The following is a 26904-nucleotide window of genomic DNA, read 5'->3' as shown; positions in this document are numbered from 1 at the left end:
AACCAACGGGATCCAGCAGCCGTGTCCAGTCCACAGACTGTGAGGTTGAGTCAGTGTGTGTGTGAGGGGCGCGGCCTCCCTGTGGCTGCTGCAGCCGGAGCAAGCAGAGCTGCATCCATCCACACTCAGCGGCGGAGATGGCGGACCCTGCGCAGTGTTCTATCAAGGTGGTGTGTCGCTTCAGGCCTCTTAACAGCTCGGAGGTGGCCCGGGGAGACAAGTACATCCCCAAGTTTGTGGGGGATGACTGCGTGCATATCTTGGTGAGTTTTAGGGCACCTTAACTCATAGAGGAGGAACTGGACTGTGCTTGTTCCACTTTTCTGATGTAACTCAAGCTCAACGATTATTATCAATACTTTTCTAACTATCATTCAACGTATGCGACGTTAACAAGAATAACCAAGATGAATAAGATTGAACAAGTTTTCTTACCATCAGGAATCACTTGATGCCATCACTCACCACAAAAGCGCCGAGTGATGGCACAATCAGTTCTTCTCCTGGGTTCGTTTAATTTGCTTTAATATGAATCCACAACACATTGTTTTGTAGACAAACTTCTGCTTGTTCATGGAGACGTAGCTCATGCTCATGACATTTTCCATGGGCTTGTTTAAGCGGTGCGTAAAGATGCTCGCCCGGGTTTCCTTTGCGCTTTTACGCACAATCTTCTGGATGTTAGCAGCAGCACCGTGCTCATATAAGCACATCGGTTTTATATTGTCAGACCTGATTCCGTCTCTGAAGCTGTTATTCTTCATATTTTCATGATGTTACAATATTGCAATCTTGTTAAAATTGTAAAGGAGACTGAAAAGTTGAGCCTGCGCCACCCTTACAATTGAATCAACACCTACACTTGTGCATCTATACTGATGCATTAGAAAGTTTGAATAATATCAGCATATTTCAGCTCATTTTGTATCAATATACTTTTTCCTGCAACAAAGAAGTAGATTAACAAAACACCCATGTGTGATACATCACCCATTATACATTAAAATGGCAATTAAATCTAAAAATAGACTCGGTGCTGATACAGAGATGTGAAAAACACTGGGGAAGACGAATCAGTCTAGTTTATCCAGGCTTTTCAAGGCCCCCTCTCGTTTTGGGGATCTGTCTAGTACCACTTAGTTCCATCAAGAGAAACATCTCCTGCTGGGAACAAAGCAGCAACTTCGGGAACTGGTTGCAGCAAAATCTTCAGCGGGCCTTCAACAAGGACGACACGGCAGCCTCTCCAGCAAACTGGTAAGTGTTTATCAGCAGGACACACAACCTTTTTCAGAATTTCTTATATCTAGAATAGGATACTTATGAAAATCTTCATCACACAACTTCTTCAAAAAACGGAATGTCATTAGCAGCCTAAAAATGAGATTGATATAAGATTTATTTTGCTGTTTTACATTATAATGATTTCTCAGGTTTGTTTTTAGTAGTTTAGATTTCTGCCGCTGCCTTGTGCTTATTGTGTGTCGGATACACACAGTAAGGGAAGTGGACTTTTTGTTTCGCTGTGTGTCTGTAACACTAGTAAGGTAGATGGATATGTGTGGAGCTGTTCATTGCTCTAACTATTCTAGCTGGAAAAATTGCTAATTACTTCTGTGGCCATTAAGCGAAGTGCAGTTAGAACCATGTTGATTGATGAAGTAACTAGGGTTACTAGGGGTTAAGTGCGGAGATCTATGCCTATCCATGCCCGGCTATCATTTGACATGTGTTTTTTTGTTTTTGTTTGTTTGCAAAAAGACAGGGGTTTGTCAAATATAATGTTATTATTGGGTTTGTAGCTTTTCGCATTGCATGATATGATATGCATTCGTGTGACATGGTGGTGTTAGCTATAGCTAGCCTGCTTTATCTTATCAGTGTTTATCTTGGCTTCACTGAGAGGCTCCGCAATGTCAGCAAATGTACAGTATATATACACATATGTAGTAGTATTTTTAACTGTGTTTCATGTAACAAGAACAGATTAACTATGTGAATTTGTATAAAATGTGTGTATATATCCAAAGTTTGTTTCAACCTAATCCGTGTAAATGTATGTCTTTTAGTCATCTTGACAAGAGGCTGCTGAACAAGATCCGAACCAGTCCAAATGGAGTCCTGCACAACCTGAGAAAAGCCCTGCGCTCTTAAAAACTAATCAAGGAAATGAAAATGTCATGAAGGAGCAGCAGCAAAGAGCAGAGTTCAGAAGAGACCACTAGCAGCAAGCGCTAGTGGTCAGAAACAACAAGAGATGGACAGAAAACAACAAGAAGAGGAGCAAGTTGGGTTAGGGTTAGGTTGGCTTCTTTGGAGAGACTCCCTGGCCCCTCCAGTGTGGAAGAGGAAGACCACTGGGAGAAGGACATCTGATGGCTTTAGAGAGCAGGTGGATTGAGAAACAGGAAGATGGCTCCTGTGCTGAAGACTCTGCAGGAGTATCAAACAGGAAGGTGATATATCTTCAAGATGACCTGAGCACCACAATGTGACTGTAAGGAAGGTTTCGCCTTGAGAGTTGACCCAAACTGAGGGAGAAGGAAACGTCATCCAGAGTGTGAGAAAAAGATAAATGAATAAGAAGAGGTTAGAGGAGGAGAGAAATGGGAGGAGAGGAGGCGATGAGAGGAGAAACATCTTCTCTCCCCTCTTAACCAGGGGGGATGTAGGAGGATTACCTCCCCCGAATCACACTTAAACCCAACGCAAGTTTTAAATAATAGAATTTGTGCTTCAAGAATGAATTATTTCTGTCCCAATGGTTTGACGAGGATGGATATGATCAGATTTTGGATGATGTTTCTGTGGGTCCAGGTCTGTTTATGTAAAGAGCATAATGGAAAGTGTTCAAAAGGCTTTTTCCTGGTAATTATTATGACTGTAGCTTCAGATTAGATGAAAAATATCACTGCTGGCAAATTATAACCCCTGATGTCTGTGACCGTAAATAATGGAACGGATGAATAGCTGCTTTGTTTGCAGCGACTGATTCCAAGTCATAGGCCTACTGATAATCAGTTGCCTCACGTGGAGTAATGTGGATGTAGCGCTGCTCGGTTCCATTTTATCAGCTGTCCTGTATATGTCTCTACCTTCAACAAAAGCAATAATGGGAACATTGAGAGTGTCTTCTAATGAACATCTGTGCAGAAAATATCGTATTAGCAGCTTTCATTTTTCATGTTCACGTTTTCCCTCAAACTGAAATTTAGCAAGAAAGAAACATTTTAAAGACGTATTCAAATAACCACAAAGGATGATTTCAATAAGAGTTCATATGTAACACAATACACATATGACAATTACAGTCTCACAGTTTCTTAGTCATTTAGTCTAAAATAATAACATTAAAATAATAAAAGGGTTACACAAGGGTTAATTTCACATCAGAATGAGTAGGTAAAACCTTTTAGAGATAGTTTAACTTGCATATATTAATTTTTTTGTGTTAAAGCAGAACGTTTTGGGTTTCCCATATTAATATGAAAATATATGCAGATCGTGTATCCAATACAAATACCTCTCTCTCGACAGATAATTATTTAGCCCATGAAGCTTTATGTTTTCATTTGATTAGGTTTTCCCCATAAATCTATTAACTAGAGGCCTGACTGACAGCTTTTCCAGAGCTTTCTCTGAGGTTTGCTTAGTTTTTATGGAGATCGTTTCAGTATTACAATTATCTGCTGTTTCCAAAAGTCAAGTGACTTACACTGTACTCATCTGTTTGACAATTCTGTTATTCAGTAGAAATTGAGTTAAGTAACATTAGTTGAATCACATCCAGACCGACAACCACAGAGACAGAGAGCTCAGAGGTGGGTGCGGAAGATCTGTATGGTTTTTCTTCTCTTCAGTATAAATATTGGGCAGATCTCTTTGTTACCATCACATGGTTATTATGAATTATTACATATTGTTGCACATAAACAGATACTGACCTTGATGGACATTACACCATATGCTCTGTACTTAGTAAGTAAAATCTTTTGGTAGCTTTTTGTATAAGACTCTTTCAGTTCTTGTTTGGTGACTTTTCATCCAGCCGTCCCTGCAACCGGCTCCTCGTTGTTTGAGATGCTTGGGCGGTCCTACATGCACTGCTCTTCGTGAATTGCAACCCAAATCTTCTATTTTAACTTCAACAGGACCTGTTTCCGAAATGAATCTGGTTTATTTTGAAGCAAAGTTCTGACAGAATTCTGTGCTGAGGATGCAGAAAAGGCTCTCTTTTACCTTGATGCATGTGTAAATAGACAGTGCACAAGTCCAGAGTGTTGAATGTCCCTGAATGTGCTTAACAAGGTATCAATGTTAATGTATCACAGCAGAAACTCCAGAGCCTGTCACTCGGAGTTCAGTGTCCGAGGGCAGCTTAGGTAAACCTGCAAGCTTTGGCATTCTCCTGTTTTGTGTGTACCACTTTTAGGTAGCTCCTAGAGGAGCCCCGTATATATGGACTATAGCGATACAAGTTTGAGAAGTCTGAGTATTTATGAAACTTTGAAATTTGCACCACTTTTCTTATAGTCAGCAGAGACAACAAGCTAGTTCTGATGTTCTCTGAGAGCTGTTTGCAGTGGCAGGCTCCTCCTCTTTCCTGTTCTTGTGTTCAGTGTCATTGAGGAACAAGAGAGGGAAATATCATCCATTATGAAAGAGTTGAACCTGTTGATCTGTTGTGTGTCTGTATAGGAGAGCAGGCAGATGACTCCTTGGTCCCACTTTGATCGGCTGAATCAGTCTTAGTCTTATTCATTATTATGGTCACGACTTGATCATAAGTGCAGTTTCTTATAACTATCGCCCTCTTGGTTTGAGTCACATAGGAGATAAGAAATCCAAATCAGATGGATTGTCTCCTCTACCAAGTGGTTATGTAAGTCTGTTCTCAGATCTGAGCTACTCAGAGACCCTTGTTACACTGGAGTGGAAACAACGTCACCAAAAGTCTGTGTCAAGATCCAAGGAAATTCAATAAAAAATGTTCTCACGTTGTAATAACAGTGAACATATTGACTTGTTTGTTCCAGCAGCAGACAAACCATTTGCTGTGTAGGTTATCATGTCAGATGACTTCATCTGTGTTGCTTTGATTTGCATGATTTTTCTGAGTGTGAGTTTCATATGTAGATCGGAAGCTCGCTGATTTTACTCTTGTTTGTTTCCACTTAGATTGTCATGCGTTGACTCTGTTTGACAGTCCGTCACTAACAGGTGCAAACTCTGCTGACTTGTGTCCTGAACAGTGTTGTTTCAGTATCAGGCGGCTGAGATCCTGCTCAAACATGTGATCAGGTGCAAAGAGAAGTTTAAATGGCTGAAACTTTGTTTCATTCAAACGGTGTATTATTAGTTTTTTTGCAGTTTTCAATACAATAAATTCTCACCGAATGAGGCCCGTGTTTCTTGTACAGCTGCTATTGAGTCGCATTTCATCCCGGTAAATTAATTGTTTGAACAAGCACAGTGAATCCCTGCTTTCACACCAAATCTATTACATAACGCTCTCTGATCTAATGTCTTTTATTATGAAACTCAGAGGGTAATTTCCCAAATCTTTACTCTGGCTCTCTGTCTGTCAAATAATCGACTTCAAACTCCTGCTGTCAGTTTATAAACCACTGAAAGGTTCAGGGCCCAATATATTTCTGATCTCCCGTTATGTTCTGAACCATCCAGACCCCCGAGGTCACCTGGAGCATGTCTGCTTTCTGTGCCTGGACTCAAAACCAAACCTGGAGAAGCATCAGATTCTCTGCTTCACATTTGAGGAACAAACTCCCACCTGCAAGTCTGCTGCAAATCTTAGTGCTTTTAAATCATCAATGCTGAGAACTTTCCTGTTTGCCAGTCCCTTTTCTTTAAAGAATGAATTACTCCTTTCTTACACTGCACAGTTGTTATTGCACTGTTTTATTTCTCATTTCATTTATTTATTCTGTACTTAGCTTATTTAAGTTCTTTGTAAATGCTTTTTTTGTGTTGTCTTATTGCCTTATTGTTGAAATGTGCTTTACAAATAAACCTGCCTTGCCATGGAGGAAATATCATGGTTTCCATCATTGCAAACTGACATTAGGAGTCAGAATATTTTTCCTTTGCAGGTTATTAATCTGTGTAACTGAACTGTCACGTGCTGACAACTGTCAAATAAACAAAAACTGAGTATCCCACCTACATATTGAATTGATGACAATCAGTGGAGCGTGTGCCTTTTGTTGCATTGCGATAAGGGAAATTGTTGATGTTGTAAACTGCTGCTTGATGATGGCCCCTCTTCTCCACAGGGTAAACCGTTCTACTTTGATCGTGTATTCCAGTCCACCACAACTCAGGAACAGTTCTACAATGCTTGGGCTCAGAAGATTGTCAAAGGTAAGAATACACGGTAGACCAAGGGGCCGTGTGGGGTCCAGACCTTCAGACTTTTCGTTTTAGTACAAACCAAAATAACAGATGTGGAAGGTGAAGACAAACTGAGGTGGTCTCAGTCCGGATCAGACTGAAACCTGGTTCAATTCATTTGAAGTGTGAGAACCCTGTTTAGGATATTTTGGACTTCCGGACCAATTGCCTGAAGTACAGGCAATTGTAGGTGGACACACTCCCTGGAGTTGATGTCAACAGGACAGACAAATGTCGTACAATGGTTTTTAGTCTGCTCCCTAAATTGCGACGTGAAACCAAAACTACCGGATTTGATGTTAAAACAAAGTCATGAACCTTGAACCTTTCCCTCCGAATGACCACACCGTATGCACCTGCAACCTAGACAGTGGCCCTCTGATTTGTTTATTGCATGTTACCCTCGAATGCGCACGTGAATAATTTAGAAACTAAATACAACTCTTTTGAACCACACGCCTGCAACTGGAGCTTCGACTTTTTCCCGCTGTTCAACTAGCAACAGCGGATTTGAACATGCTTTAAATGCAAACACGACCTGGTTCATACACTTTGATCTTTACAGTAGAGCCTGTGGCCTCTTACAAACTAACCCTGGAAATACGTTATCCTCAAAACTAAATGAGATATTGCTTTGTCTTGGTGTGCACAGATGTTCTGGAGGGATACAACGGGACAATATTTGCCTATGGGCAGACCTCCTCTGGGAAAACACACACCATGGAGGTAATATAACACAGTAAAAGTTCCCACTGTTAGAACATACTGTGTGTAAGATTCTTCACTGTTTTATTTATACTCTCTTTTTTTTGCAAATTGTCTCCTAAAGGGAAGACTCCATGACGCAGATATGATGGGCGTCATTCCCAGAATTGTTCATGACATTTTCAACCACATTTATTCCATGGATCAGAACCTGGAGTTTCATATCAAAGTAGGTTTTACTCAAGATGCTTTCAAGTGACAGCGAGCACATGGCATTAAGTGGTCACGTCTCATTATGGACCTTTGCTTCACAGGTTTCCTATTTTGAAGTTTATCTTGATAAAATCAAGGACCTGTTGGACCGTATGTAATCTTCCCTCGTGGTCTTTCATCATTGTGATCCTGAAATAAACATGGTTAATTCTGACATATTCTTTACTCTCCTTTTCCTCCACAGCATCAAAGACCAACCTTTCTGTTCACGAGGATAAAAACCGGGTGCCCTATGTCAAGGTGAGACGTGAGGAGATTTAATTTTAAGCAGTATTATTTTTAAGTGCAAAATATTGTCTGTTCCATAATGCCACAGTCACAAGTTAGTCCCAGCTGGTTTGTAATGCATTAGTTATGAATGACATAAGGCAGCTCAGATGAGAACACTGGCACGACTGTGATCTGCAGGATGAGATGAAGGTGCATTTTACTTAACTGAGTCTTCACACCACAAATGATTGTTTAAAGGAATGTAAAATTGTTCAATTCAACGATAGGTTTGTTCAAGGTTAGATGGAGGAATGAAGAGATGTAAAAAAACATAATTCCAGCTGATAGAGTGCGTAACACTGTCTCTCTGTAAGGCCTTGCTGCTGCTGGGCAGATTAACACAGCGTTTCCTTGTGATGTGCGTGTGTCCCCAGGGGTGTACTGAGCGTTTTGTGTGCAGTCCCGAAGAGGTCATGGACGCCATAGATGAAGGCAAAAACAGCAGACACGTGGCTGTCACAAGTGAGTTCCTACACTAAGGGCCCTCAGTGCTGCAGCCTCTCATGGGTTCAATCCTGCGGAGTCTCCTGACTGCAGCCAGACTCCCATCGGCCAAAGAGATATCTGTACTTCACACACAACCAAAGACCAAAAAAAAACCTTTTAGGAATATTTTATAATACACACTACGTCATGTCTTATACTCAAATAAACTGAGCCTAATTATTCTCAACTAATTGTGTGTGTGTGTGTGTGTGTGTGTGTGTGTGTGTGTGTTTGTGTGGGTCTCAGACATGAATGAGCACAGTTCCCGAAGTCACAGCATCTTTCTCATCAACATCAAGCAGGAAAACTCTCTGACTGAGCAGAAAATGACCGGAAAACTTTACCTCGTCGATTTGGCTGGGAGTGAAAAAGTATGAGCTCCTCTCCTTCTCTCTCACACACTCACATTTACACACTCGTCCATAGGGTACCCTCTTTCATTTACTCCTCCCCATCATCTTCACTATATAACGTGGCTGCTTGGAGAGTCGTGGCTCTTTGTGGTCGCCCGGTTCGAGCATTATGATGAGAACTCTCCCGTGTGTGTGTGTTTCAAAGGTGGGTAAAACCGGAGCAGAGGGCACAGTGCTGGATGAAGCCAAGATGATCAACAAGTCTCTGTCTTCACTGGGGATTGTCATCTCCGCTCTGGCAGAGGGCTCGGTGAGACAATCAACACCGACTGTGGTTGGGGGGGGAATTGGTTTTTTGAGTGATCGGTCCTGTGCTGCCATTATTGGTATCAATCTTCCAAAAAATATTTAGAAAATTTGAATCCATATCCAGAAATCAAATATGATTAAGAGCCAGGTGTTTAAATGAAGTATAATCTAAAAGATATGGCATTGACACTAAAATTCAACTTAGATTGTCAATTATTATCTCAGAAACACAATGTGGACCCTGTGTATTTCAATCTACGTCTTCTGTCAGGCCTATATCCCGTACAGAGACAGTAAGATGACCAGAATCCTGCAGGACTCTTTGGGAGGGAACTGTCGGACGACCATGGTCATCTGCTGCTCGCCCTCCTCCTACAACGATGCAGAGACCAAGTCAACCCTGCAGTTTGGACAAAGGTACACATGTTTGTACATCTATCTTAGTAAGGAGACATAAACCCTAAAACCCTAAACCCTTGAACAGCCCATTAAAATTGAGGTCAGAAGGTGAGGACCGGCCAAAATGTCTTCACTTTGCCAAAATGTTTCCACTCTGTAGGCTGTAAGCTCAAATCCGTCCTCACAAAAACATAAGTACAAGGACACTACCACTTAAATACCCACGCACACAAACTATATGTCAAACCATGGAATACATTGGAGTCAGTATGTAAAGCACCAGGCCTGAAATAATAAATAATAAAAAATAATGCACTCTGACAAAAACCACTGCAGAGGTTTCCACATGTTAATGCATAGGAAGCCAGTGAGGGCTCATGTTTGTTTAGCTGCACCAGTGAGTCCTGGGGATAGGTCACACAGTCTCTAAACAGGAAGATGGGCCGCTAAGATTTTATAAAGGCTAGCCAGCCCCAGCTTCTCCTCTTTGTATGCTGAGCTAACCGTCTGCTTGCTGTAGCTTCATATTTAGTGCATAGATATGGGACCCTCTCAGTTAACTCTAGAAAGAAAGCAAAAGCATATATTTCCTGAAATGTGAAGAATGTTCAGTACTAGTCAGAGTGCCTCTAAATAAGAAATGACTTGCAACGTTGGCAGTGTTATCCATTGATAAGGATGGCATTGTGAGGACAAACAAATACTGTGAAACGTCAGCCTGTCACTCGGTCCTGCAGGGGAAACAACACACTAAATGTGGCCGGGTGGTTGATGGCTGTGTTTTTCTCACCTCTCCTTCACCAGGGCAAAGACCATAAAGAACAACGTGTGTTTGAACGTGGAGCTGACCGCAGAGCAGTGGAAGAGCAAGTGGGAGAAAGAGAAGGAGAAGAACAAGACGCTGAAAAACACAGCCAACTGGCTGGAGAACGAGCTCAACCGCTGGAGGAACGGTGAGGACGTGCACAAGTGGGAACGCATATTATGTCTTCATCTTTTTATACAACCACTGAGATTTTGGATGTATATTTTAAGAATAATTGAAGATAATGTGGCCGACTTATTCATACAGCAGCACGTATGTTGTCCTTGATCAAGCTTTTCCCCTGCAGTGCAACATTCCATTCAAAGGCAGGAACATCTGTCCTGAGATACAGATTTTTAAATTGAATATAGTGTATGAGCCTAAATGAAATGAGTCTGACAGATGATCATAACTTTGGTTTATAATGGTTTGGATTAGATCAGATGTTTTCACAGTTGGAGGCAGGCCTCCCCTATAGGGCTTTAAACTGTTTCAGGGGCGGCTCAGTGAACTGGAGTGAAAGAATATTCTAACTTAGTTAATACTTATCAAAGGAGATCATGTAGAATAGCCTTAATATTTGTAATTTGGTGAACGTCCATCTCCAGTGAAAATTAGGTTTGTGATTATATGATAAAAAGACAGAGTGAAATAAGCATTTAAGTATTCCTATTAAGTATAATAGCAGTAGTTACTTAGTTACCACTGAACATTTGAACACTTGCACTACACTGTCACTTTTTTTACTACTGTATTATCCTGCCTATAGTATATTCATATCTATATATTTTTTAAATATTTTCATATATTTATCTTGCTTTAAGTTATTATATCATACAATACCTGTTAATACTGTACTACTTGAGATTTATTACTTACTCCTAATAGTTCTTGTATCATACAAAAGCTGTTAATACTGTACTATTTCCTTTATTACTGCTCATAGTTCTTATATCATACAATATCTGTCAATACTGTATTATTCCATATATATTTGCTACTGTACATATCTTATTTATTTACATTTCATATACGCACAATACTCTGCACTTTATCTCCTTTTTTTTGCACTTCTGGTTAGACGCTAAACTGCATTTCGTTGTATAAGTACTTGTACTGTGCAATGACAATAAAGTTGAATCTAATCTAAAAAAAAAAAAAAAAAGTTACACCTTAACATCGAAGCAAACAGATTCCAGTCTGCGAAATACTGACTCAAACAGAGAGGGCTTGTGATGTCACAAACCTAAGAAAAAACAATCCTGTTAACTTGTTGCCAGAGCTCATTAGATGGAAAAGTTTCCCTATTTGCAGTTGAGCTGTGAGGTTGTGCGGCTACAGTGAGAATTGAGCAAGGAATGTGGTACATTTAAGCCATTTTAAGGCTGTAAGGGGACAACCTTTTCGAATATGTCATTTTGAGGAACAAAGGCAAGTGTTGGACTTTCAAGAGACTTTTTTTTTACACTTTCCTAGAGTCAGAAAGGAATAAATACCTCAGCCCAGACCTTCTTTGTGTTTTCGGTGTCATCTAAAGTTATGTCAAACAGCAATATGAGGCTATCTTTGCCCAAGAAATAGCAATTACTATTTCAAAGGCCTAGAAAACCTGAGGGAAACTAAATAAAGCTGGGCGAAGGGGATTCCACAGACCTAAGATTTCCAAAACCCATGGCTGAGATGAAAAAAGCTGAAACAACACAAACTCAGTAAAAAAATCAATCTCTCATTAGTTAGAGCTGCATCCCACACTGTTGTCTTTTCTTAGGACTGAAAAAGACAAGCTTTATGAAAGAACTCTTTGGTTGGATATTGGCAGTGTAATAAGAATAATGTCGTGGTTGACTTTAGAAATATATGCATGGTCATGCCTGTGCTGCTCTATTAAAAGTTGTATTTTTATTTCTATCGACACCTCGAAAGTTGTCACACGAGTTTGAAACAATAATGAGCGGACGAGCAGAGAGGACGGGGACTGATGGTCACCCATCTGTCTCCCTTTGCAGGAGAGAATGTGCCAGCTGAGGAACAGTTTGATAAAGAGAAGGCCAAGGCAGAGGTCCTGGCCATAGACACCGCCCTCAACAACGATAAAACAGTACCCACGCCCGCCCTCAGCACCCTGCCCGGGGTCACACTCTCCGGGCCGGAGAAAGAGAAGTGTGAGGCTGAAATGGCCAAACTCTACAAACAGCTGGATGACAAGGTGAGGAGGGATCCCCTGAACGGAAGGTGTCGGTATGATATTTGCTCGCATATCTTATCGCCTAACAGAAAGCCTTCGATGCTCATGGTGGTATGTGCACGAGAATCTTGAACTGCAGTGTTCATGGCTGTTGTGTTGTTCGATTGGTCGGAACAGAACATTGTCATTGATCTCAGGTAAGAGTAACGTTTCTGCCCAACACATCGAGTCCAATATGCTAATACAATCAATACATTGGAATATGAAGACATCCTAGAAATAGTAAATGTGACTGAACAAAAACCCCAGAATAATATCATTATCACAATAGTTGATTTCCGTCAAAAACCTAAAGATCAAAAATAGAAATGCCATGAAGAAGGTGAGCAGTGACCTGGTGCTTAACTACCAGATACAATTTGACTGAGCATATCTTAGGTGACCTTATTTGAAAGTATTAAGTAGCTTATACTTTTTCAGTCGTACTTTATTTAAGTAAATTTACAATTCAGTGAGTCTCTACTGAAACCTAAATGGTTTTACATTTGAATGCCAAACCTACGTTACGTTTGTGTCTTTCTAATACTTCAAAGTAATTGTGAGAAATTAGCATCATCAGTTTAATGCTACAACCTGCGTTACAATATGGAGAATGACATTTTTTTAAGATATTTCTATGGACAATGAATGAACATCAGGAACTAAAAAGGATTTCTCTCTTCCCCCTGAAAAGTCTGCACTGCCCAAAAAGGAAAGTAAATGTGTGCCATGTTATTACTGTAATTACTTAGTACTTGTCTTTTTTCTATTGTAGTAAACATTTGCAAATAGGAACCAATAACTTTTCATCAATATACACAATTATTGGTATGGATAAATAGTTAACATCCAAAAATAAAGAATGTGATATTATTAGCTTTATTTGTAAGGATGCCACTCATGTTTTCACTCTAAGCTTCAAATGTGTTGTCCTTCCATAGGGTCCTTCTCACTTGTAGTATTTCTTGTGACCAGCAGGTGGTATAGTTTACTCATGTTAAAGATCAGGGTTGCAGTGAAAACAGACGGGTGAATAATAATATGAATATGTAATAATACATTTTATTTATACAGCACCTTTTATACATAAAATTCATCTCAGAATGCTTCACAATAAAATCAAAGACATGAAATGAGATTAATCAATAAGAACAAGTTTGCAATAAATTAAAAAGATATAAAACTAGTACCAGGTGTTAAAACAAAGACCATATGGTGTTCAAACAAAGGATCAGTACAATTAAAAGAAAGATCATAGTAATGGGTCTTGGGTTGTTTCTTAAAACTATCAACAGAAGTAGCTTGTCTGTAATGTGGGTAATCCTGGATAAAGTGCATTGCAGTTATCCAGACGAGAAAGCATAAACGTGTGAGTCAAAGAGTTGTGTTTCTCTCTCCTTCTCTTCCCGCAGGACGATGAGATTAACCAGCAGTCTCAGTTGATGGAGGAGCTGAACGAGCAGTTGTTGGACCAGGAGGAGGTGACACTACACCCCCTTTCCCCCTATCCCCCTTCCTGTCCTATCCCCTCCCCTCCCACCTATCCCACTGTGCTTCAGCTCTGCAGACGTTCCTGTTGCCATGAGCCCAGTCTAAGACCATTAGTCGCCCTGCAGGAGAGGTCACACTGTAGCTCCCCCTTAGCGAGCAGAGCGACCTGAAGCACATTGAGCACAAGAGGTTCTTTAGCTGTGCAGAAATGTATTCAGTAGAGTCCGTTATGATGAATTTTAGACTCAAAGACATTAAACCAAACATAACTGAATATCGTCTCCGCTCCTTGTCCGCCCCCGCAGCTCTTAAATGCCTCCCGACGCGACCACGACATCCTGCAGACGGAGCTAAACCGGCTGCTGGCGGAGAACGAAACCTCAAAGGAGGAGGTGAAGGAGGTGCTGCAGGCCTTAGAGGAGCTGGCCCTCAACTATGACCAGAAGAGTCAGGAAGTCGAGGACAAATCATTAGAGTTTGAGGCCCTCAGTGAGGAGCTGAACCAGAAATCGGTACTTTTGAACTCATCTGAAACCATGAAAAACGATAATCACACATATTGTCACTTTGTAAGGTGCGCGTTTTTGTTTCCACCCTCCTCCAGAACTCCCTGACCTCCATCGACTCTGAGCTGCAGAAGCTGAAGGAGATGACCAACCACCAGAAGAAGAGGGTCACTGAGATGATGTCGTCGTTGCTCAAAGACCTGGCTGAGATCGGCAACGCTGTGGGATGCAACGACATTAAGGTTTCTGGTCTTTGCCACGACCCACAGTCCTGTTACACTCAGTAGCCTGTTTTAAACCAAAGTTTCACACTAATCTCAATGACAGATACCAGCTTATTTGCCAGAGTAGTTAAATCATCCACTTCCTCTATTAGAGTCCAATTTATTGTCTTTGTCTACACCGTGATCCATGGAAACATTTACCATCATTAAGTCTGTTTGTTTGTGATCTGAACTCAGGGATGGATTTTATGTGTGGGAGCAGAAATATTTATGTCATTATTTATTCAGTCAATTAGTTAATTTTTTCATTTACTTTATAAAGTGCCCCTTTAAATATCTTCATTGCCCAAAGCTTTGTCTTCAAATATCTTGTTTTTTCTGGCCATCAGTCTTAAAAAATATTCAGTTCATTATAAGAATATATATATATTTATAAATAAGATATTGATCCAGAATGACATCCAGAATAACATTGAGAATAAATCCAGTTCCTAAATCCAGAACTCTGGTGAAAGAATCCTCCGATTAATGAAAAGTTATTGCCATACCTGCCAGTACTCAGCAAAGCAGGGGAGACATCAGATATTCATTTGACAACATTTTTTCCTTTTACCTGCAGTGACACTGAGCAAAAACACATGTGGAACAAGATACATGGAGCAGAACTTCTGGCGCCTAACAAGTGTGTTTTCTGACCCCTCAGCAACAAGAGAGCAGTGGCCACATCGATGAAGAGTTCACTATGGTGCGTCTCTACATCAGCAAGATGAAGTCCGAGGTGAAGATGATGGCGAAGCGCAGGAAAATACTGGAGAGCTCCCAGGCCGAGAGCACCCAGAAGAGGGATGAGACGGAGCTGGAGCTGACGTCCTGCCAGCTCCGCATCTCCCAGGTAACTGCTGCCCACTGCTGCCTCTGCCATCATGGATACTGTCACCATGGAGACAAACGTGGCAGCTCACTAAAGAGCCAGACCATTGGTTATCAATGAAACAGCAGCTTGACAAGATGACGGGTCTCTGCAGGTCCAACACTATTCATTCTGGGTTTAAAAGGAGGTGACACAGAGTTTGTGATGATTTTAAACACTCATCAAACACACATTCTCTCATCTCTCTCTTTCCCCTGCTGGTGTCCAGTGTGAGGCGAAAATCAAGTCGCTGACCGACTGCCTCCTGAATGTGGAGCACAAGAAAAGACAGCTGGAGGAAACTGTGGACTCTCTCAATGAGGAAATAGTCAGGATCAAAGCTGAAGGTCAGAACAACACACTGTGGTCTTTAGCCGTACATTTACAATTACTGTACCTGGGTATAACTTCATTACGTTTTAGAAGTAAATATTGTATATTTTTCTACATGCTAGTCATATGCTATATTAAAATAATATGAGGAATCAGGCATGTGTACATATACAGCCCAGGTGTTGCTCAAGTAACAACCCTTTTGCCTCTGACAAAATTGAAATCTATACATTTTTTAGATAGCCAATGATGGCATCAATCCTCAATAAAACTGATGTCCGACAAATACATTTAACTTCTGATTCTGCAAGACCGCACAAGCTCCTGCCCATCCTTCTTTGACTCATCACCGCCACCACTGTTTGCGCACGTGAATCGAGCTCCCTCCAGTGTGGCATCACCGCTATCTTTCCCTGACATGATCTCTTTGGTTTCAACCTGGTAATAATATAATAATAAAAGCCTCAACACTGTTTGTCACTGTTGAGAAAAGAAAATCATCAGACAGGTGATGCTAACCCAGCGGTACTATATACAATATATACATTTTATATAGATTTATACCATCTATATACAATATATAAATAGTATACATATAGAAATTATGAATGTAAGATAATTTTCATTGTGTGAATTATTAAAACTATTAAACATCCTCATGTGGTACTGGGACTACTGGTAATATTATACTACACCATTACTATTAATGATTATGAGTGGGGCACCCCTTTTTCACTCAAGCACCTGCCCCTGTGTGTCTGTGTACAGCCCTGTGATGCATTGTTTAACATCTACTTTCGAAAACATATATAGTGTGGTACTAGTACAGCTACTTGCAATATGGGTATTTGATGCAGAATCACCCGGATAGGGCTATGGGTTGTTTTTGGCCTGGACTCCGGTAGATGAGATACATTAGGTCAATGTGTAGCAGTGAATCAGTAGCTTGATTTGTATTCATTCTGCATCATGTGTACTTCAACTGAAACCTTACAGTACATCTATTCTATACTTTCAATGGAACACTTTTGCATACTGGTCTTTTTTTTACTGTTTTGATTTAGTTACTTCTTCCACCACTGCCATGCTATTGTACCAAAGGCCTGGAAACCATTATTAAGATTATGACCAAGCATTCACAGATTTTCTCATGATTTTTGTCTCCTTCCAGAGAAAGTCAACACCATGGAGAAGGAGAACGAGGTTCAGTCTGCCAATGAAGTCAAGGTAGGTCTGAGCTGGCCCTGGTCCGACCCTCATCTGTGGTCATGTGATCTGTTATTTGGGAGTTGCAGATAGAATCAGCGAATATGAGTTCCCTCTGTGGGGTGATTGAGCGCTGCCTTATGGGGTGATGAACCAACCATCCAGAGCAGAGCTGCTGCTCCTTTTACATCGAAAGGAGGCAGTTGAAGCAGTTTGTGCATTGGATCAGGAAGCCTCCTGGGCTCCTTCTCTGGAGGTCTTCCAGGATAGTCCTACTCGGATGAGAACATAGGATGGAACCAAAACTCGCTGGAAAGATGTTTATGTCCCATCTGCACTGGGATCACCATGGAGTCCCATATGAGCAGCTAAAAAACATTGCTGAGGCTGTATGGAATACCTGCTTCACCAACTGTCCCTGTGACCAGACCTTAGAGGGAAATGAATGGATGGATCAAAAGAAAAAACTGATTATAAAGTATTTTATAAATTGCCAATTTGAGATTGAGACGAGCTGTCTGGTTGCTTTTCTTCAGGAAGCTGTGGAGAAGCAGATCCAGTCCCACAGAGAGACCCACCAGAGGCAGATCAGCAGCCTGAGAGATGAGCTGGACACCAAGGAGAGAGTCATTACAGAGCTGCAGGAGTAAGACACCACATCACAATATGCGTGCTCCGTAAATGTGACCAATGGCTCAGTACTGATAGTGTCCCTGCCCCCTGTGCAGTCTGAACCAGAAGATCATGCTGGAGCAGGAGAGGCTGAGAGTGGAGCATGAGAAGCTCAAAGGTGTCGACCAGGAGAAGAGCCGTCAACTGCTAGAACTCACGTAACGGCTCCGCATTTGTTATTTTTTCTTCACAATTCTGCTTACCGCCTGTTTCCAATTACAGTATATACTGGTATGCATTAAATAACATGCATGTTACATCCTGCAGGGCGATGCAGGAGAGACAGGAGCAGGGCAGCCAGGACCTGAAGGGACTAGAGGAGACTGTGGTCAGTTACTGGCATGCTCATTCAGACCTTTATTTTTATCGAAGATTTAGATTTTATGGTAGGATTTTATGGTAGGAGGCAAGGTAGGTGGTGAACTGATGGTGGTGACATTTTAAAAATTGAATTGCAACTTCTTGATCCATAACCAGTGTCGACATTGTTGGGGATTATACCCTTTTCAGTGTGTAATATCCATTTGGGCTTTAAGCAGTTTTTCAAACTAAAGACCACTTCTAAACTGGTTTGAAATGTTTGTTCATACTATAAAAGTGACAAAGGAAACTCAGTAAACAGTCGGTACAGAACGTGGAAACACTTTTTTAAGTGTTCTATTGACAGTGATGCAAAGTCCCAACAGCCCCTTATGAAATACCATTTACGTCAGACATATCTGGATTTTCATTTGGATTGCAAATACAAACAGTTATACACATCCCTCAGCTAAATGTGCCAAATTTTTTCTAAAACCAAAATCCTTGAATTCCCCTGAGAATTCAGTGTAAATGTTTAAAAATGCTTTTAATACAATTCCACGTTATTCAGCTGACACACAAAGAAACAGGTGAAAACATAACATTTACTGATATACTGTATTAACATGTTAAGAAGTAAATTTTAAAACTGTTATAAAATGATCGTTAATATGTTTTAGTCATGGCACTATCAGTGCTGTGAATTAATTGTATCCACCACCATTGTTTTGGGTTGGAGGGAGAAATCTCAGAAGAGAGCACATCAAAAACCTGGATGGACAAAAGTCATTCTTTTCTCTGAGCTGGGTGTCTTTACTGTCACAGGTCCGGGAGCTGCAGACACTTCACAGCCTAAGGAGGCTTTTTGTCCAAGACTTATCCACCAGGGTCAAAAAGGTAAAATGTCCTCACAGTTTCCACGGCACATTATCACTGCACTCATCCTCCCGTGATCTGGTTCTGTGTGAGATTTAATCTGGTCTAATAAAATCACAGGAGCTGTGGTTGCCGAGACCACTGCGTCTACCTGGAACGAGACATACGGCCCCACATTCTGCTCATGCACTGACTGCACTCCATTTAATTTGCACCATAATGAAATTTTAATATATCCGGGGAACACAACAGAACGTGGCTGCGATAAGTAGGCCATCTGATTCTTCAAAGGTAGCAGCTGTAAATTAGGGAACCAGGCCGTCGTCGGTGTGGCTTTCTGGCCTCTTGCTTTTTTTTAGACACCGGATGTTCTTTTAGATGAAAAACATTAAATATTCAGCAATATTTTAACTCCACAAAATTGCCAGGGGAGGTGAAACCAAAATATGTTGGAATGATTAACCAGTGCCATCATAAATAACAAAATCGGATATGTTAAAGAAAATGGAATCCCAGTAGCGAGAGGATGGTCTCAACCTTGATACACTTCAGATGAGGTATGCCAAACATTTGCGAAGATTAACTGTAGATTTTAAACAACCTTTCCGATCAATGCATTCTTCTGAAAACCATTTACATTTCCTAACTGTTGTTCTGTTTTTACACACACACGTGTAATTTTGTTACTTTAGCATTTGTTAGTTTATTTGGCAAGTTTTTTCTTTGAACGGCTTTGCAAAGGAACACAGTAGGCTATAAATAAATCAACAAAGGGCAGTATTGACTTTAGGGTTTTTAATATTAATATCTGACCATTTAGCAGCTGCCAAACACCCAACAAATGTGCACATTGTATTTTATCTGATTTCCATGTGAAATGAAATATTTTCTGTTCTACTAGTTTAAAAATGCAGATAATTATATTATTTTGTGCTTGGGCAGAATGCTCGCAATGACTCCGACGAGGCAGAACTCAGCACTGCCCAGAAACAGAAGATCGCTTTCCTGGAGAACAACCTCGAGCAGCTCACCAAAGTTCACAAGCAGGTAAGATAATTCATCCCATCGAAATACTTTCACCAGCTTCTGAGTCTCAAGTTTTTGTGCGTTCATCCTCTGGTCTCACTCCTTCTGTCATCTGTTTGTGTCTCTGTAGCTCGTGCGGGAAAATGCAGACCTTCGCTGTGAGATCCCTAAGATGGAGAAGCGCCTGCGAGCCACTGCTGAGCGGGTGAAACCCCTGGAGACCGCCCTAAAGGAGGCCAAAGAGAATGCAGCCCGCGAACGGAAGAACTACCAGCAGGAAATGGAGCGCATCAAGGACACTGTCAAGCCCAAAAACATGGGCAGGAGAGCCTCCATCGGTTGGTGGACACACTTACACACAAAAGACATGACATTTTTTGGAAAAACACACTCTGACGTTCAAATAAATGTGGTGTTTTTCGTAAAAGAAGGTCTCTAACATGTAAGGTTTGACTGCATACTAAATTTAGCTTGGTTATCTGGAATGTTGGGACATAAGTTTTAAGAGTTAACGGTGTATTTTATTTTAAGACTTCAGACAAGCTTCATATCTAACATTACAGCAATTTTTTTGTTAAATAGTTGGATATGTTGGCAATTATACTTATATACTGTTTTGTCACTGTCAGGACAGGTTGTGACAGGTCATGAGCAGACCCTTCACCACTTAAAGGTCATGTGTGTACGATTTAGGTAAAAGATTTATCCGCATAAATAATCCTAGTGATGTTTTCACTAGTGTGTTTCATCTTAATTGTACCAATTTTTTAATTTACCCTTTGATGGGCCCTTTATATTTCAATATTTTATATTTACAATTGGAGCGGGTCCTCTCCACGGAGGCCCCCATGTTTTTTACAGTAGCAAAAAACTGCACAAACTAAAAACCTGTTTACCTCGTAACAAGTGAAGTCTACCACAGGTTCTCTCCCATGTTTGGAAGGGGAGGGATAGGTCAGGGGTATTCAGCTGCAACATGGAACTCCACCACTAGATGTCACTAAATTCTACACACTGAACCTTTTATCTTTGAGTCTCTCTGTTTCCAGACTAAAGTAGATTGACCTCTACCTGACTAAATATAGAGCTCTGAGAGTGGTCGTAGTTTATAATTTTCCTTTTAGTAAGAAGACAAATAACCTTGATATGTGAAAATCTGACAAAAACGGTGAACAGCCTTCGACAAGATGGCCACAGCTCAACCTTAGCTCGGCATGTGACCCACATTTCCTTCTCTGTGTCCAACCCAGCCAAGCCCATCAGACCAGGCCAGCTGAGTTCTCTCCTGATCACCAGCGCCAACAGGTCAAACCTCATCCAGAACAACCAGCCCTCCGGCATCAGAGAAGACAGTGACAACAGGCGAGAGAAGAATGCATCATGATCCATGATTACTCAGTCCCATATTTAAAACAGCTGATAGATAAGATATTCAACTTTTTTTTCCTTCTGTTTTCCTCTACAGCTGATGAGGACGCTGATCGACCCCCCCCCCCCCCCCCCCCCCCCCCCCCAACAACATGAAACCAAAGACCACAACACTGATCTTCCACCTGGAATCACTGCACTATTCTTCCAAAATCAAAGTGTTTGTAAATAGTGTACACTGATTTACATATGACCTGTCCTTTATAGTTAACCTTTGACTGTGCAAACACTTTTCTTACAGAAGACGCTATCATACTGTACAGTAGAGAGAGAGAGAGAGGACTGTTCCTATTCTCTTACCTCTCTTTTCTCTTGGATACTTTCCATTTTTGATCAGATTGTGAACTTTGTGACCGGGACAAAAAAAGTTGCAGATACTTAAAAAAAACATCTCTCTTAGTGACACTGTTCTGCTTATGAATCGTTGTTTCATGCAGATGATTGAAATGATCGGTTTCATGCATAGATTAATGTGTTTACCACGTCCTGGTTTCTGTCAGATGAATAGGAGCTGAGGGAGACAGTACACCTGTGAACCTTTTCAGTATTCTCTGCCTTCTCTCTTCTTTATACTGCTTTCCTTTGTTGCAACAGTTTCAAAAAGCCACTTACTCATCAGCTTCCCAATTATTATTCATCACTGGAACCCTTACGTCTTTTGCTCAGGGCGAGAGAGGCACAGGGTTTAGTTATATACAAGTGTTATTTATGCCTGAAGGCTGCAGGCAAAGGGTTTTATGTTTATTTTGTTTGGTAAAGCATGAATTATGATTTAGAAGAAGAGGACGAGTTATTTTCACCTGTAACACTCACAGCTCTGTTCAGGACGTCTTAATAACTGTAACCATGTGCAAAGGCGTCCTGTTAATCTATAGGATTTAAAGTCTCAGTAAACATTTCACATGACTGAAAATACTTTCAGTCATTTGAAACTAAAGGCAGTTGTAGATGTTTTGGTGAAATCATGGTTACAACAGCATATGTATGTTCCACATACTACCAGCAGATCAATGGTAAACTGTGCTATGGGCCTCAGGCTGTAAACATTTTTATGCCAGAAATAATAAATTGAAAATTGAAAGCGTATTGTGGTTCATTTATTTTCGATCGTGTGATTATGTGATTAGAGTTTGCTGGATTGTTTTGGTTGTTTTGTTTGCAGGATTACGCAGAAAGAGATTACCATGAAACTTGGTGGGAAGATGTTGTCAGTTTCAAGAAAGAACCAATTCAATTACAAAAGAGTGTGAAATGTGTCAATCACAAAAACTAGCTTGGAGAGCTCTAGTGACTATGACAGACCTTCTTCACAGCAGACATTACGACTTTTAATGGTAGTAAAAGCCCCAGCTACTGCCCTCACAATGACTTTGTTCTGTCTAAGTATCCCAGTAAACCATGACAGCATCAGGACAATGAAAATGTCCTCCGTGAAAACAGGCCCATTGTGTCTGGTGAGGACTAGCATGTTCCCCAGCTGGCTCGCGGATAAAGGAGTTCAGAGACTGGGAGGAGTCTCCATCAGGTACTGTATATAGCAAATACATATCATCACCTCTTTCAAAGAAGTTGTGTTTTCCCCCCTGTCCATTTGTTTGTTGAATTGAGAGGAAGTTTACACAAAAACAACACAATGGGTTACAATGAAACTTGGTGGAAGGATGTGGCGTAGGTGCTGATACAGATCAGGAGGTGGATCCAGGAATCACTTTCTTTAACATATAAGATGTGTTTGTTGATTTCCCAGAATGTAATGCGCAGATCTGGATTTAAAGTCAGACTGGTTTTTATTTGAATGTGTGCAATCTGGTGCAGATCCAAATTAAAATCTTGGTCTAGTGAATTTGAATATGATTTCCTAAGGGGACTGTCAGGCCATGGCAGAGGTATGTGCTCTACTGAATGACCGTCTAGTTTAAATGTTGTTAACAGGTGGACATTTGTTAAATGTTTTAGAAAATAAATGCAAAAAGCCTCAAACTACCAATTTAAAGCTGCCATTTGTTAATTAGCGGATCAGCTCCTCCTGATTTCCCATCATGAGCAGATAGAAAGCTGTGTGTGTGTGTGGTTTCATAATTTGTATTATCTTTCCAACATATGTCAAAACATGCACACGACGTGTCCAGACTTAATGAAGGCCCCTCTCCTGTTAGTCACTTCCCTCCTCACACCAGCAGGACGCGCTTTTACGCACACCCTGTGCCAAAGCAGGATGAAGAAGTGATGAGATCCGATTGTTGAGTTGTCTTGCTGTTCATGCATTATTCTGAAATAATGTAAACTCACGATCTGATGCCCGAGGCTTCAGGTCATGTGCGCCTGTCTAGTCTACGGAGTCTGCGCCGGCGAAGACGCGTCGCTGTGTTCCTGGATCATCCGAGCACTAAATCATTCATGATGCTGCTGGATGCTGAACCCCCTGTTGTGATTGCCTGAAGAGGAGCTCGGCTGAGGGGAGGGAGTGAGGGTGGTGGGGGGGCTACCCCTGCATGTTAACTCTACAGAGCCCAATTCTGTTGTGTGGCTTTACCAGACGAACACAACGATCCCGCCGAAAAATGAGAAATAATGGCTCTCAAATAATCAAGGGGACTTACAATAAAAAAAGTGGAATAATGTAGGACTGTCCCATGTGATGTCTTTGAAAGGACAGTGAGATCAAAGGACCCTGGTTGTATGTGTTCCGTGGGGGGAAACGCACCGCACAGTGAAGATGTGCACACGGCTCCGGGCGCCGTCGATCAGCGGTGACAGACTGTAGGTGTGGAGCTGAGAAAGACCGTCTGCACTACTGCGACAACCGGTCTGGAAATACACGGAGTACCACCGGACTGTTGTCGGGGCGCTCTTTCACAATAAAAGCACCAAAAGTGTTAGGAGACACATAGAGGCAAACAAGGGGAAATATTATGACTGCATGAATTATAATTCTTGACAAAGCAGCAAAAGGCCATGAATATGGTTCATTAAGAAGTTGCTCGAATTGATTAAATGTTTGAATTAATTCAATCAAAGTTGTGTATGTCTTTTTATTTATTTACAAATACTGCAACTTTGCAGAGGTATCACTTGTTCATAGTTTGTCATCTCTTGCATTTAGTCTCTTGTTTATAGGCTTATTCGTTGTTCTATTATATTTAGTACATTGTTGTGTATTCTAGTACTTTATTGTGTATCATGTACTTAGCGAGTATGTACAGTTTTTGGTACATTTTATACGTATTACACTCTATTGTGAGCTATTTAAAATTCTTTCTCTCTCTCTCTCTCTCTCTCTCACTCTCTTTTATTCGCCACAGCCCATTATTTTGGTGATAACGCAATGTAAAGATGAAATCCTTCCATAGGAATGGATAGTTCAAACAGCACACAACAAGCAAACATATAACAGGATTTCAGAAATGAGATGTTGCATTTGCCAATGAACAATATGGGGAAATCACTGCACACTATTCACACAGCAATAGAGATAATGACAATAATAATAACAACACTACTAGTAATAATGATGATGATGATGATGATGATGATGATGATGATGATAGTAAATGATAATTATAATGAAAAATGTAGCCGACAAACAACAAACACACTTTGACCTAAAGAAGTCCATTCAAGCCATGGGCGCTTACAGAAAATAATCAAAGTTGAAAGCATATAAGAAAGTGGGATATGGACTTTAAAAAAAGACAGATGCTCAATAACTCGATTTTAAAATCAGCCCAAATAAGAATTTAATTTATTTCTTAGATGACTTATTGGCATAGTTACACGCTTTACTTTGAAAGTTATGACCGGATGTGTGTGGTGTTTCCACACACGAACTTGACAGCGCGGAGAGGAGGAGCGGGGTCTGCTGAGGACTGAAGCCCGAGCAGCACGCACTGAAGCGGGCAGTAAAAGTTAGCCCTGTCCGTGTCTCTAGTGGTCTCAGGAACCAGCCGCTCGCCGCTGGACTCTTTTCAAAGGTCGGTACGGTCCCGTGTGTTTTCCGCTGGCGCCTCTCTCCCTCCCCTGCTCTGCGGGAGGCTGCTGGCTTGTGTCGGACTTACTTTGTTGCTATGCACGCTGCCGCAGGTCGGACGGTTTGTCTCCGAGTGAACCTGCTGCTTTTCTTCCTCCTCCGGATAAACCACACCGGGGAGATAGTCAACATTTAAAGATCAGTGTGTATTCTTTATTTTCCATGTGTGTTTATTTCTGAGGTGTCGGGTGGTTAACCACTCCACGTGATAGCATCAGTGCGTGTGGCTCAGATTCGTGGAGCTGTTATTTCCCTCGCGGTGTGCCGCCGCCCAGAGGGGGTCTTCCTCCGGGCCGGCCCGGCAGCTCCCTGCCCTCCCCTCGCTCCTCCTGGAGATCCTCGGCGGTGAACCCTTTGTCGCAGATGGGTTAAGGTCCTTTGTGTTGTGTTTCTGCGGCAGTGTGGTATGTGTGTGGGGCTGGAAGGGACCCTGCCCCCCACCTATGCCCTCCCCCCTCTCCTCCGCCGCCGCCGCCATCAGCCCCCTGCATGTGTATACGCAGAGACCCCACGATCTGTGCACGGTTCGCTTCCAGGGGCTTCCACAGTGCGCAGTGAGGAGAGGAGGACAGTGTGTGAGCGCAGTGCTGGTGCACAGATGCAGCAGCAGCAGCGTGAGCGGGGCGCAGATGGATTGAAATGCAGCAGCAGCAGCAGCACATGTTGGAGTGGATGCTGCTCGGCCACATCTGTTTTGAATGAAGCACAGGGACAAAGGCGGTCCGAGTCTCAGGCTGCTCTGCAGATGTACGCAGACAAAAGCTCGGGTCGTGATCTCTGTGTTGATGCGAGCTTTGCTTTTTCTGCGAGCTGCACACCGGGTTGGAGAGCGCGTTGCCATCAAGCCCGTATTGCAAATGTATCCATGATAGAAGTTATTGGGTCTGATTTCAACATGTTGCAGGTGTTCAACGGAGGCATCACACATATATTGTGAAATAGTTTTACCACATTTCTGTGGCAGCCATCACATCTGGATTCACTTTCCTCACTGGTTGGTGTTTTCTATAGAGCCAGACATCTGCCTACAGATCAAATTGAATCCTATTACTTTGCAATAGCTCGAAATGATATTAACTTAGCAACAGAAACATTTAGTTTCTGTTGCTAAGAAACAAATAGTTGGCAAATTAACTAAAGGTTAATCATAGGGTGGGAATTATACAATCTTGGGTATGACGGCATTAACTCGTTTTGTGAGTTCATGACATTTCCAATTTTCCAGGATCCCTGTAAGTCTTCGTGCTCCACCATGGGAACCACCAATCCATTCCCAAATATAAAATTATGACCTCATAGCTCTAGTCCATATTGACAGACTTGGAGTAGCTTTTCACCGCTGAGCTGAGACGACTTCTTTCTACACATGAGCAACAAGTCAGCTGCCACTCTCCCCTGAGACTTCACTTCGGTTGACGAGGGCTCTCTTACAGTCATACTTACTCTCCGGTCCTCTGTCAGAAGTGTGGCGGATGCTACGCAGCAGATGAACCGGAGAGTGAGGATAGTTGTGTCTGAGGAGTCCGTTTTAATTTGAGAATAACAGCAATTTGTTTCATTGTGAGTCGGTCGCGGGGCCGCTGCCAACGTGACTAATGTCTTTCTTGATTTGCAGCCTGGTCACTGAGGTTTCTCAAGGCTGTAAGGCACCTACTAAAAATACATTTAAC

General features: G+C 41.6%; 2 protein-coding genes across 7 annotated transcripts in view; both read left to right on the top strand.

Annotated features, from left to right (window-relative positions):
* The first annotated feature begins 137 nt into the window (after positions 1 to 137).
* Positions 138 to 21163, top strand: LOC133933075 (kinesin-1 heavy chain-like). The gene is made up of 25 exons (XM_062380032.1): positions 138 to 263; positions 6252 to 6381; positions 7064 to 7137; positions 7241 to 7345; positions 7431 to 7479; positions 7574 to 7629; positions 8034 to 8121; positions 8392 to 8516; positions 8704 to 8808; positions 9079 to 9224; positions 10011 to 10159; positions 12018 to 12217; positions 13648 to 13716; positions 14032 to 14238; positions 14331 to 14474; positions 15160 to 15348; positions 15596 to 15713; positions 16871 to 16926; positions 17442 to 17551; positions 17634 to 17735; positions 17845 to 17905; positions 18703 to 18774; positions 19696 to 19800; positions 19910 to 20117; positions 21030 to 21163. Exons 1-25 carry the CDS (start codon positions 138 to 140, stop codon positions 21161 to 21163), a joined length of 2928 nt encoding a protein of 975 aa, XP_062236016.1.
* Positions 21164 to 25042: 3879 nt separating this feature from the next.
* arhgap12b (Rho GTPase activating protein 12b) overlaps positions 25043 to 26904 on the top strand; it is a 53807-nt gene continuing 51945 nt past the window's right edge. For all 6 annotated transcript variants that reach the window (XM_062379325.1, XM_062379324.1, XM_062379323.1 and 3 more), the window contains exon 1: positions 25043 to 25178. The gene's annotated coding sequence lies outside the window, so the exon portion shown is untranslated. The remainder of the gene's footprint in view (positions 25179 to 26904) is intronic.

Source organism: Platichthys flesus, chromosome 21, assembly GCF_949316205.1.
Source record: "Platichthys flesus chromosome 21, fPlaFle2.1, whole genome shotgun sequence".
NCBI classification, from domain to species: domain Eukaryota; kingdom Metazoa; phylum Chordata; class Actinopteri; order Pleuronectiformes; family Pleuronectidae; genus Platichthys; species Platichthys flesus.
Note: the sequence above shows the minus strand (reverse complement) of the source record. Positions and strands in the feature narration are given on the sequence as shown.

Coding starts and splice junctions, on each gene's coding strand:
- LOC133933075 (XM_062380032.1), top strand. CDS start 138: ATGGCGGACCCTGCGCAGTGTTCTATCAAGGTGGTGTGTCGCTTCAGG. Junction 7,480..7,573: donor AATCAAGGACCTGTTGGACC/GTATGTAATCTT, acceptor TTTCCTCCACAG/CATCAAAGACCAACCTTTCT. Junction 12,218..13,647: donor ACAAACAGCTGGATGACAAG/GTGAGGAGGGAT, acceptor CTCTTCCCGCAG/GACGATGAGATTAACCAGCA.